The sequence below is a fragment of the Nomascus leucogenys genome, chromosome 12 (genome assembly GCF_006542625.1).
Source record: "Nomascus leucogenys isolate Asia chromosome 12, Asia_NLE_v1, whole genome shotgun sequence".
Classification (NCBI taxonomy): Eukaryota; Metazoa; Chordata; class Mammalia; order Primates; family Hylobatidae; genus Nomascus; species Nomascus leucogenys.
Genome location: NC_044392.1, coordinates 8,926,312 through 8,938,424, shown reverse-complemented (window position 1 = coordinate 8,938,424; position 12,113 = coordinate 8,926,312). Strand labels below are relative to the sequence as shown.

The window sequence follows — 12,113 nt, the reverse complement described above, 5'->3', positions numbered from 1 at the left end:
TTTTTTTTTTTGAGACGGAGTCTTGCTCTGTACCCCAGGCTGGAGTGCAGTGGCGCGATCTCGGCTCACTGCAAGCTCCGCCTCCCGGGTTCACGCCATTCTCCTGCCTCAGCCTCCCGAGTAGCTGGGACTACAGGCGCCCGCCAACACGCCCGGCTAATTTTTTTGTATTTTTAGTAGAGACGGGGTTTCACCGTGTTAGCCAGGATGGTCTCGATCTCCTGACCTCGTGATCCGCCCGCCTCGGCCTCCCAAAGTGCTGGGATTACAGGCTTGAGCCACCGCGCCCGGCCACCTTCGTTTGTCTCTTTTTAACCCTGCAAAGCTTCCCATTAGAGGGTTTTATGTAGTTTTTTAAAGAAATACTTATTATCTCTTGGTCATAGACTTCAATTTCCCAATTTTCCCTTGAATTTAATGTCTCCAATTAGGATTTCAAGTTACAGAATATCTTTCAGGACCTATTTTTAGTATAATTTAGAGTTCAGAAGATCACTAGGGAGACAAACAAAGCTACGAATAAAACAGCCTAAAGTATTTTTAAAAATATGTTCCCATTCTCTTTTGGTAGGACTAATAGAATTACGATGAATGGAAATGATACTTTTTTTCTTCACTTCTCATTTGTTTTGGCCCACAGGCTCCTTTCTGGTTTAGGAGTCTCTCCTGCTCAGCATTTTGGTGATAATTCTCCCCATAGTCTATAGGGTCCCTGTTCTCTTTGTTTCTATAGCAACAGTCCTGTGTTGCTTGGCTAGAAGCAATTTTCTGCTGCTATGGTGAAGCTCCATTTTTCCATTCCTTTCTCCCTAGTTGCCTTGGTAACGAGTCTCTTCATCTTCTGGTCTCTTGGTGGTAAATTCCACTCCCATCTTTTTTTCTCTTTCTAGTAATAGTCACCTGGTTCATGACTTGGACAGTGCTATCCCATCTGTGAGTGAGCATACTCTGTCATGGTCAGATTGTCATCATGAAATCAGCCTCCCTTTTCCTTTAATTGCATCATTTCTCTGGCCTGCCATCTTTCTGGTGGTTGTCATGGTAACTGTACCCTCTGAAAGTCTCTAGGCAAAGGTTCTACAGTTAACAACCATCATGTGAGAGTGTCTGCCAATATGTGGCCATGCATCTCCATTTTAAACCCAGCCCCAGGTGGGTACTACAAATTGGAGAGAACAGGGCTTTTGATCAAAGCAGGCTGGATTGAGAAAAGGAGGGACAGGGGACCCAGAACTGGGAACTGGTATTCTCCAAACAATGTACGTGGCAACAAGGTTTAGGCTGGATTTGCAAGAGTGGTCATTATGCCAATGGGGATTCAAGTGATTGATAAATGTATTAGCAGTCATTCCAGCAGGCCTGTCAAATGCTTGAAACTTGCAGGGGTCACTCCTTTGGCCCAGGGGATCCTGGTGATATGACCTGAGAGTTAGAGCCAATCTCAGTGAAAAAGCAATTATAATTCTTTTTTTTTTTTTTTGAGACAGAGTCTCGCTCTGTCGCCCAGGCTGGAGTGCAGTGGCGTGATCTCAGCTCACTGCAAGCTGCACCTCCCGGATTCACGCCATCCTCCTGCCTCAGCCTCCCGAGTAGCTGGGACTATAGGTGCATGCCGCCAAGCCTGGCTAGTTTTTTGTATTTTTTTAGTAGAGATGGGGTTTCACCTTGTTAGCCAGGATGGTCTCGATCTCCTGATCTTGTGATCCACCTGCCTTGGCCTCCCAAAGTGCTGGGATTACAGGCGTGAGCCACCGCGCCCGGCCTAGAACTCTTAAATTGGCTAACAAGGGGTTAGTAGAATAGGTATTTAGGCACCTTTATACATTACTGAAAATTTCTCTGCCCTTAGGCTGCTGCTTTTACCTCTTTAGAGAGGCAGATGGGGTGTTACCATTATAATAATACAAAGTGTTCAACAAATAGTGGGTGTTATGTGCCAGGGCATTGTAGCAGGCACTCTTCAGATATTACTTCATTTTCTCCTCATGGCAATCTTGAGAGGAATTTAAAGATAAGAACACTGAGGTTAAGAGGTAAATTTAGGCCAGAAGTGCTGGCTCACTTCTGTAATCCCAGCAGTTTAGGAGGCCCAGGCAGGAGGATCACTTGAGCCCAGGAGTTGGTCACCAGCGTGGGCAACATAGCAAGACCTCATCTCTCAAAAAGAAAAAAAAAAAAAATAGTGGGCATGTTGGTATGGGTCTGCAGTCCCAGCTGCGGTGCGGTGATGGGGTGCTGAGGTGGGAGGATTGTTTGAGCTCAGGAGGTCAAGGATGCAGTGAGCTGTGGTTGATTGTACCACCGCACTGCAGCCTGGGCAACAGAGCAAGATCCTGTCTCAAAAAAAAAAAAAAGAGGTGAAGTTAATGAAGTTCACAGAGCTGATAAATGGCAGAGCTGGGATTTGAACCCAACTCTATATGACTCCAAAGGCCTTTCTTAAAATGGTGTGGTCTCTGGAATTTTGGTCCTCTCTGGCCCTAATTTTTTCCACCTCCATTTTAACCTCAGGGTTGCTACAACTTTAATCCTTTCTTTTTTTTTTTTTGAGACTGAGTCTTGCTCTGTTGCCCAGGCTGGAGTGCAGTGGCTGATCTCGACTTACTGCAACCTCCGCCTTCCGGTTTCAAGCGATTCTCCTGCTTCCTGCGTAGCTGGGATTACAGGCACGTGCCACCATGTCTGGCTAATTCTTGTATTTTTAGTACAGACGGGGTTTCACCATTGTGGCCAGGCTGGTCTTGAACTCCTGACCTTGTGATCCACATGCCTCGGCCTTCCAAAGTGCTGGGATTACAGGCGTGAGCCACCACGCCTGGCTATTTCTTTCTTTCTTTAAGAAGGAATTTAGTTCTTGTTGCCCAGGCTAGAGTGCAATGGTGTGATCTTGGCTCACTGCAACTTACACCTCCCGGTTCAAGCGATTCTCCTGTCTCAGCCTCCCATGCAGCTGGGATTACAGGTGTGCACCACCATGCCCACCTAATCTTGTATTTTTAGTAGAGACGGGGTTTCACCATGTTGGCCAGGCTGGTCTCAAACTCCTGACCTCAGGTGATCCACCCGCCTCGGCCTCCCAAAGTGCTGGGATTACAGGCGTGAGCCACGGCTCCCGGCCAACTTTAATCCTTTCTACCTGCCTTCCTTTTCCCTTTCCTATTTTGCGGATTGTAGTTTACTTGCTTGTTTTTCTCTGTTCTCACTCCACCCGTGGCATTCTTTGGTCAAGGAGACGAAAAGGTTTGTCTTCTGCTTTTTTTGTTTTGTTTGGGACGGAGTTCTCCCCTTGTTACCCAGGTTGGAGTGCAATGGCGTAATCTCGGCTCACTGCAACCTATGCTTCCCCGGTTCTCATGCCTCAGCCTCCCAAGTAGCTGGGATTAAAGGCATGCGCCACCACGCCCGGCTAATTTTTGTATTTTTAGTAGAGACGGGGTTTTACCATGTTAGTCAGGCTGGTCTTGAACACCTAACCTCAGGTGATCCACCAGCCTCAGCCTCCCAATATGCTGGCATTACAAGCGTGAGCCACTGTGCCGGGCCAAAGGTTTGCTTTGTGATTGAGTATGAGGTTGTACTACCGGATGAAAATATTAGAGCAGCTGCGCTGGCCTGAGAACTGGGCAGACCTCATTCTGGAGAATGCCACACCTCTGAGCTTACTGCCCTGGGCACTAGACCGGCAAGTCATTTTCCTCTTCATTTAACAAGTATTGGGTGTCTCTTGGGTACCAGGTACCGTGCTAGACACTGGAGATACAGCAATGATCTAGGCAGAATTTGTCCCAATAAGTCAGACAAAAAAACAAGAGACATATTTATAATTTTATATTGTAATAAGTACTGTGAAGAAAAATAACTTGAGTGCTGTGAAAGAATAATAGGGACGCATCTATTTAGATAGGGTTGCCATCTACCATTTAAGACGACAGGTGGCCCGGCGCAGTAGGGCACGCCTGTAATCCCAGCACTTTGGGAGGCCGAGGCGGGTGGACTGCCTGAGCTCAGGAGTTCGAGACCACCCTGGGCAAGATGGTGAAACCTCGTCTCTACTAAAATACAAAAAATTAGCCTGGCATGGTTGCGGGCGCCTGTAGTCCCAGCTACTCGGGAGGCTGAGGCAGGAGAATCTCTTGAACCCAGAAGGCGGAGGTTGCAGTCAGCCGAGATCGCGCCACTGCACTCCAGGCCGGGCGACAGAGGGAGACCCCGTCTCCAAATAAGAAGAAGAAAAGAAAAAGGCGGCGGGTAGTTGAGGTTCTGACACCAGTTAGTTGACTGCAGTCATGTCGCCTGGGTCCTGCCGCTCCCTCCTCCCTAAGCAACCTCACTACAAAGCCCGAGATCTGCGCAGGAGCATAGACGGTTGCCATGGGGACAGCTGCTCCGGCGCAAGCGCAGACTTCCATAAGATGGCGTCCGTGGCGGCTGCACGAGCAGTTCCTGTGGGCAGTGGGCTCAGGGGCCTGCAACGGACCCTACCTCTTGTAGTGATTCTTGGGGCCACGGGCACCGGCAAATCCACGCTGGCGTTGCAGCTAGGCCAGCGGCTCGGCGGTGAGATCGTCAGCGCTGACTCCATGCAGGTATGGCAGTGCGGCTGGCCCGGGCGCCTGGGAACCCGGGAGGCCGCGTGGACACCCTGTGGCAAAGGTCTTAAAGGGTGAACCCCGAGGCTTGTAGGGGCGGAGGGGGTAGGTAAAGGGAGCCCATACTTACTAAGCACCCGCCGCATGCCAGACACAGTGCCAGATGTTTCCCTTATCATCGTCTCATCAACTTCTCACGACGTTACTGTTTGGTAGATACTATTATCTCCTTTTATGGAGAAGGGAATTGGGGCTTAGGGAGGGGAAACGACTTTTTCCATGTCACACAGCGAAGAAGTGAAAGACATGGTATTTGAACCTACAAGGTCGACAGATAGGTATCCAGTAAATATCTTTTGAATAAAAATTATTCCAGAGCTTTTGTTGTAACTCTAACCCTAACCCAGCGAGATCAGGATAAATTGGATACCACCTGCGGTGTCTGCTGGGGGGAGTGGAATAGGGTTGACAGTCAGGAGACCTGGATTCTAGTCCTGAATCTGCCATTGGCCATGTGACTTCGGATCAACAATGTCGTTCATTTGGACGTTATTTTTTGTGTCTGTGAAGGGAGGAAAATGTCACCTACCGCACAAGGTTATAGTGCTTAATAAATGGGATCATGAGCGTTAGAACGAAGAACAGAGTGCCCTGTCCGGAATAAGGCCAGACTCGTGGTAAATGCTTTTTTAAGCAGAGGTTTTAAATCATAATGGCTGATTTAAAGTTGAAGGGGCTTTGTCCTCTTCTTCGAACTGGGAGGCCCAGAAGGGGTGTACATCACATCTGGGAGCATTTTGCTCCATTAAGAGTGGGTAGTGGGTGACATTTTGGGTAAATCTCTGATGGAGGAACTACAGCAGCTATTTGTTGAAGAGAATTTACAGTTATGAGCCTTCACAGAGTAAATGAGATGTTGAACATGAAATGCCTGGCAGTGAACATAGCACCTGATGAGTACTCAGCAAAGAAGGGCAGTTCCTTTCCCCAACTCACCCAGAAGCCAGTGGGCATAGTTTCTGCTTTCATTAGTTTATTTGGCATGACAAGACCATCAGCACACATGAAACGATCAGATAATTCAACAAATAATTTGTTTGCAGTCTACTTTGTGCCAGCTTCAGAAGACAATTTACCTCAAATCCCAGCCGTCTTTTCCAAGATATGCAGCTATAGCCTAACCTCTTCATACCTTTGTTTCTTCTTCTGTAAAGTAGGAAGAATAATATCAATAACACAACATTATTGTGATGAGTAAATGAGATAAAGTATGTGCAGTACTTAATACAATATATGGCACATAATAAGAGCTAAAAATACAGTAGCTGCTATCTTCTGCAACGCCCTAATGGAGAGACAAAATCATAATTTCTGCCCTTGAGTTTTAGTCCAGCTGAACATAAAACAAGGCGGAGCTAATAAATGTTTGGACAGAGATATTAATGGATTTGCAAGATGTTGGGAGGAGAGAGACTACAAATGTAGATTTTATGACACGTATTATAGAATTTCTGAGACAGGAGAAATTATCGAAGGCTGGCTTAGTACGGAAAGCTCTCTGAAAAAGGGCTTGAAAAATAGGTCAAGTTTGGATAGGTAAGAAAGAAGAAAAAGCTTATTAAAGGGAAGAACATGAAGCTGGTCCAAAGGTATTGAGTTGTCTCAGTTGATTGTTCACAGTCAGTTACAGATGGAACTCCTTTTTCTACTCTTTGGCCCTTTCTCACTACTGTACATGACTAGTCTTAAAAAAAAAAAAGGAACATGAATGAAGATGAAGATTTAGAAGGTGAAATGGCCATAGTGTGTAGGTAGGATAGTAAAAGGAGACTGTTCAGTTGTAGATATGGAATGTGAGATGAGTAACATGATGAAGGCAGTGTGTAAGGAACATTCATTTGTGAGCAGTACGTATGGTACTTGGATAAAAAATATCCAAGAATGGTATAATAGTAGACCTTTGGTCTGATACCTCAGAGACTTAAGTAATAAGAGTTTCAGTAAGATGGAGTTACACTGATGACATCTAAGGTCCATGCCAATATTTATGTTCTATCATTTCTTTTTTTTGGAGACAGAGTTTCGCTCTTGTCGCCCAGGCTGGAGTGCAGTGGCGCGATCTTGGCTCACTGCAACCTCTGCCTCCTGGGTTCAAGGATTCTCCTGCTTCAGCCTCCCAAGTAGCTGGGATTACAGGCACCTGTCCCACACCCAGCTAAGTTTTGTATTTTTAGTAGAGACGGAGTTTTGCCATGTTGGCCAGACTGGTCTCGAACTCCTGACCTCAGGTGATCCACCCGCTCCAGCCTCCCAAAGTGCTAGGATTACAGGCGTGAGGCACTGCACCCGGCCTTACATCTATTTTTAAGTAGGTTACCTGGTTCTGGCAGTGAGGGTTGGATATAGCTCTATAGTAGCTATTATGTCTCGTTACTCATAGCTGTGTACCATAGAAATGTTTCTATCTTTTTTCTTTTCTTTTTTTTTCGAAACGGAGTCTTGCTCTGTCGCCCAGGCTGGAGTGCAGTGGCGCAATCTCTGCTCACTGCACCCTCCGCCTCCCAAGTTCAAGCAATTCTGCCTCAGCCTCCCGAGTAGCTGGAATTACAGACACCCGCCACCATGCTTGGCTAATTTTTGTATTCTTAGTAGAGATAGGGTTTCACCATGATGGCCAGGCTGGTCTCAAACTCTTGACCTCGTGATCCGCCCGCCTTGGCCTGCCAAAGTGCTGGGATTACAGGCATGAGCCACCGCGCCTGGCCCAACTTGTGTTTTTAACCAGTGAAAGGAAATGCTGCTTTTCAGTGACTTGAGGTTGACTCAGAAGTATTTGGTAAACATGTAAACAAAATGATATTGTTGATGTTGAATCACCACCTACTTGAAATAACATTTTCAATTTCAAGTAACTCCACAGGCAAAGCAATAATAAATATCAACAACTCAAATGTGCAAAGCACTGTTTACCAGATGTTTACAGTTTCTTCTTTTTCTTCTTTTTTTTGATTTGAGGTCTTGCTCTATTGCCCCGGCTGGAATGCGGTGGTGTGATCATAGCTCACTGCTATAACTTTGTTTTTGTTGTTTTTTTTTTTTTTTTTTTTTGAGATGGAGTATTGCTCTGTCACCAGGCTGGAGTACAGTGGCACTGTCTTAGCTCACTGCAACCTCCGCCTCCAGGATTCCAGTGATTGTCCTGCCTCAGCCTCCTGAGCAGCTGGGACTACAGGCACGCGCCACCAGGCCCAGCTAATTTTTGTATTTTTAGTAGAGATGGGGTTTCCCCATGTTGGCCACGATGGTCTCAACCTCTTGACCTCGTGATCCCCCCACCTCGACCTCCCAAAGTGCTGGGATTACAGGCGTGAGTCACCACGCCCAGCCTTTTTTTTTTTTGAGATGGAGTTTCGCTATTGTGGCCCAGGCTGGAGTGCAATGACACCATCCTGGCTCACTGCAACCTCCACTTCCCAGGTTAAGTGATTCTCCTGCCTCAGCCTCCCTAGTAGCTGGGACTACAGGCATGTACCACTGCGCCCGGCTAATTTTGTATTTTTAGTAGAGATGGGGATTCACCATGTTGGCCAGGTTGGTCTGGAACTCCTGACCTCAGGTGATCCGCCTGCCTTGGCCTCCCAAAGTGCTGGGATTACAGGCGTGAGACACTGCGCCTGGCACTGCTATAACTTTGAACTCCTGAGTTCAACCAGTCCTCCTGTCTCAAGTAGCTGGGACTATAGGCATGGAACACTGTGCTGGTGATATATATATATTTTAAAAATCCTCACAGTAGCCTCATAAAATGGATATTATCACTTCACAGTTAAGAAAACAGGCCTAAGGTCTTAGAATAAGTAGCAGACCTGGAGTCTGAACATGAAAGTTTCTGCTTTCCATGCTCAGTGGCATATCTGCTACACAAAGCCATTTCCTTTAAGATGACCAGGGGCTGTGGGGTTCAATCAGTAGGGAGTTTTTTGTTTGTTTGTTTGTTTGTTTTTGTTTTTGTTTTTTTTTTGAGACGGAGTCTCGCTGTGTCTCCCAGGCTGGAGTGCAGTGGCGCAATCTCGGCTCACTGCAAGCTCCGCCTCCCGGGTTCACGCCATTCTCCTGCCTCAGCCTCCCGCCTAGCTGGGACTACAGGCGCCCGCCACCTCGCCCGGCTAATTTTTTGTATTTTTTTTTAGTAGAGACGGGGTTTCACCGTGTTAGCCAGGATGGTCTCCATCTCCTGACCTTGTGATCCGCCCGCCTCGGCCTCCCAAAGTGCTGGGATTACAGGCGTGAGCCACCGCGCCCGGCCGGGAGTTTTTAACTTGTATGCCAATCATCCTTCTTAGGAGTGTGCAACATTTTGATCAGGAAGAAGATGTATTTTAGGATTCATATTGTAAATCACAGTGTTAATTCATGGTGATATCTGTCAAGTGGAGTGTTGAGCTGACTGGAAGCCACCTGATGTACGCTGGGGATAAAATTTGCTGCAGCTAAGAGATATTAATAGAATCTAATATCAAGTTCGTATCAAAGACAGATAGTGTTTATTGGAACAAAGGGTAAACTTGGATTTCTGGAGAGCCTAGACAGAACAGTAAACTTCTTTGTTGTAACACACCAGTGACCAAATAGAAAGTGTGATCACTAGAAAGTTTTTTCAAGTTTCCAAATTGGGTTTTTTAAAACCAATATTTGCATTTTAATAATTCCTTTTGGTGTGCTGCTGAAAATTTTCTATTCAGAAGTGTACCAGTAACTCAAAAACTATTGTACAACGCTATCTTAGATGTTAAATTGTCTCATACCTCATACTGCTTTTGTCACCCCTTTGTCCTGCTTTAAACTGTAGGGTCATCTAAGGCAACACCTACCCAAGGTCAACCCTACGGCACCTACAGGGCAGTTCCTATCCAGAGAAAGTATTTGTTTTTGTAAACATTGAATAAATACTTTAAGCTTTGAGGTAAAACTACAATGGGGTTGTTAAAGGTATTGTGACTGTAGTGATAATTTCTTCATGTAGCCTGATATGCAGTGACTTGCTTCTGTAGCCATCTAGCATCTGAAGGTCCTGCCTGTCCTCTTTCTTCCCAGTGTTCTTTTTTCTTTTTCTTTTTTTTCCTATGACACAGCCCCAAGAGGTCCTGAGAACACATGCCCTTCCATGATTCTTATGCAAGGTAGTTGTGGATTGGGAAGTCAGAACTACTTTCTGAGGGGATTACCTTCTTTGGGATTTCTCTTGGGTTTTGCTGAGGATTTCTACATGGCCATTCTGACAGAAGTGACAAACAACATTTGTGCTTTCTGAGTCTTCTGAATGCTGGTTGTTTCACAAATTATAGAAATAAAAATATTCTCTTTTAGTAGTAAGAGTCTGAATTCAAGGAGGGACAGGTAATACAATCCCTGTTTTCCAGGATGGAAAAACTGGAGCTACAGAAAGATTAAAGAGCTGTCTAGAGATCACACTGCAAGACACTGGGAATTGGATCTGGGTCTTCTAACTCATTTGTAGAGTGTGATATATTTCAGGAAGATGATACCGAAGGTCTTCTTTTCAGTCTGAGTCTTTTTCTTGGCTTGTAAATTCAAGGTACGATGCCGGGCCTTCCGTGACTGGATGAAACATTGTACTGAGAAATTGAAGGCCCTTGCCAAACATGTACAATGATGGCCTGGAAATACAAACTACCAACTATATGCTAAGAGAAAAGAAACAAAGCGTTCTGTTTGGGTTTATAGAGAGGAAGTGTCTCTAATGCCTCGTTTTTCAAGTCCTGTGGTGAAGCAGTAGCCGTACATAGGAGCACAGTTCCTTTTGTGTTTGTTTAAAACTATAAGAGGAGAAACAAATGATTTTTGGCAGTCTGACTAGTAAGCAAGCAGAATATGTGTCATCTTGTCATCTAATAGATGTGGAGCTCTTTGTTCTTTTTTTTTTTTTTTTTAACAGAAATGCTATGTTGCCCAGGCTGGTCTTGAACTCTTGGCCCCAAGTGATCCTCCTACATTGGCCTCCCAAAGTGCTAGGATTACAGGCATGAGCTACCCCACCTGGCCTCTGTATTCTTTTTGTCTGCTTTGGGACATACTATAGGAGCAGTGTTTGTACCAAAAGACTGTCTGATCAAGGGAGATATGGGATGCTTAGGGGAGGGATATGAAAGGAAAGATGGGATGGTAGATCACAGTGGCTAAATAAAATGTGAAAACCTGTTTTTTTTTTGAAGACCCATTAACCAGGAGAAATGGGGTCTATCTGGAAGCCGTTTGCCACAACTGACAAAGGCAGTCCTTTTTTTTTTTTTTTGAGATGGAGTCTTGCTCTGTCACCCAGGCTGGAGTGCAGTGACTCCATCTTGGCTCGCTGCAACCTAAGCCTCCCAAGTTCTAGCCACTCTCCTGCCCCAGCCTCCTGAGTAGTTGGGACTACAGGCACCCGCCACAACGCCTGGCTAATTTTTTGTATTTTTAGTAGAGACGGGGTTTCACCGTGTTAGCCAGGATGGTCTCCATCTCCTGACCTCAGGTGATCCGCCAACCTCGGCCTCTCAAAGTGCTGTGATTACAAGCGTGAGCCACTGCACCCAGCCAATGGCAGTCTTTTAGAAGGACTGAGACTTACAAGAGGCTAAAAAGGAAATCTCAAAATTTTCGACTCATCATTCATATATATATATACATATAAATAATGAGTTTCTAGGTCCCTTGGTTCACCTCCATTGTAAGTGAATTTAGTTTTCCTTTGGCTACAGTATTAAGCTGTGTATGTTGTACATATGTGGTCACGTTTTTGCACCTACAGGGAGAACTTTGGAGTCAAATCTGTGTTATATAAGGAAGGAGAAGTGACTACTGGCCAAATAGGAAATCATAGGAGAGCACAGATGAGGCTTGCAGATTCAGATTCATGAGGATGAGTGCTATCCTGATGTTTCAGTGCCTGAGGCAGGGTGTTGAAGCAGCTCCACTTCAAAAAGAAATATATATTTGAGGAGTAAAAGTTACTTGGGGTATATAGGAATTCACATATGTGCTCCATTGTGATTTAATGGAATTGGTTTTGTTTTTCTGTGTAGTTTTGGATTCCTTAGAGACTTGAATCAGACCAGGACCCTGCTTGCCTCTTGATCCCTTTGGGGCTCTGCTTGTACCTCCCTCATTGTGGCAGTCAGAGTTCAAGCCCTCACTACAGGAATGATCATAATAATTATACTACTGAAGATAATAGCAAGAATAATATATATGTCAGGCACTGTTCTAAAAGTTTGACAAATATTATCTAATATCCTCACCATAGCCTTTTGACATGGGTGCTGTTATTGTCTCATCCCTACCAAAAATTACTTTATTAAATCCTCATCTCCATGCTGTTTTATACTTTTCCCTCTAACTCTTATTTATTTATTCATTCATCCTCCATCCCATTCTTTTCCTCTGTACCACTGTGTACATTTTATCAAGCAGAGAAGTGGGAAGAATAATATTACTGACAAAAGAACAGTAGGGGCAAAGTTAAGA

At 45.2% G+C, this 12,113-nt stretch overlaps 1 protein-coding gene across 2 annotated transcripts in view; it reads left to right on the top strand.

The window, feature by feature from the left end:
* Positions 1–4,398: 4,398 nt before the first annotated feature.
* Positions 4,399–12,113, top strand: part of TRIT1 (tRNA isopentenyltransferase 1) — a 36,698-nt gene continuing 28,983 nt past the window's right edge. For both annotated transcript variants that reach the window (XR_004032564.1, XM_003273318.2), the window contains exon 1: positions 4,399–4,586. Coding sequence is in view for 1 of the 2 variants with exons in the window: in XM_003273318.2 (XP_003273366.1) it covers positions 4,413–4,586 (174 nt within the window). In the remaining variant the exon portion in view is untranslated. The remainder of the gene's footprint in view (positions 4,587–12,113) is intronic.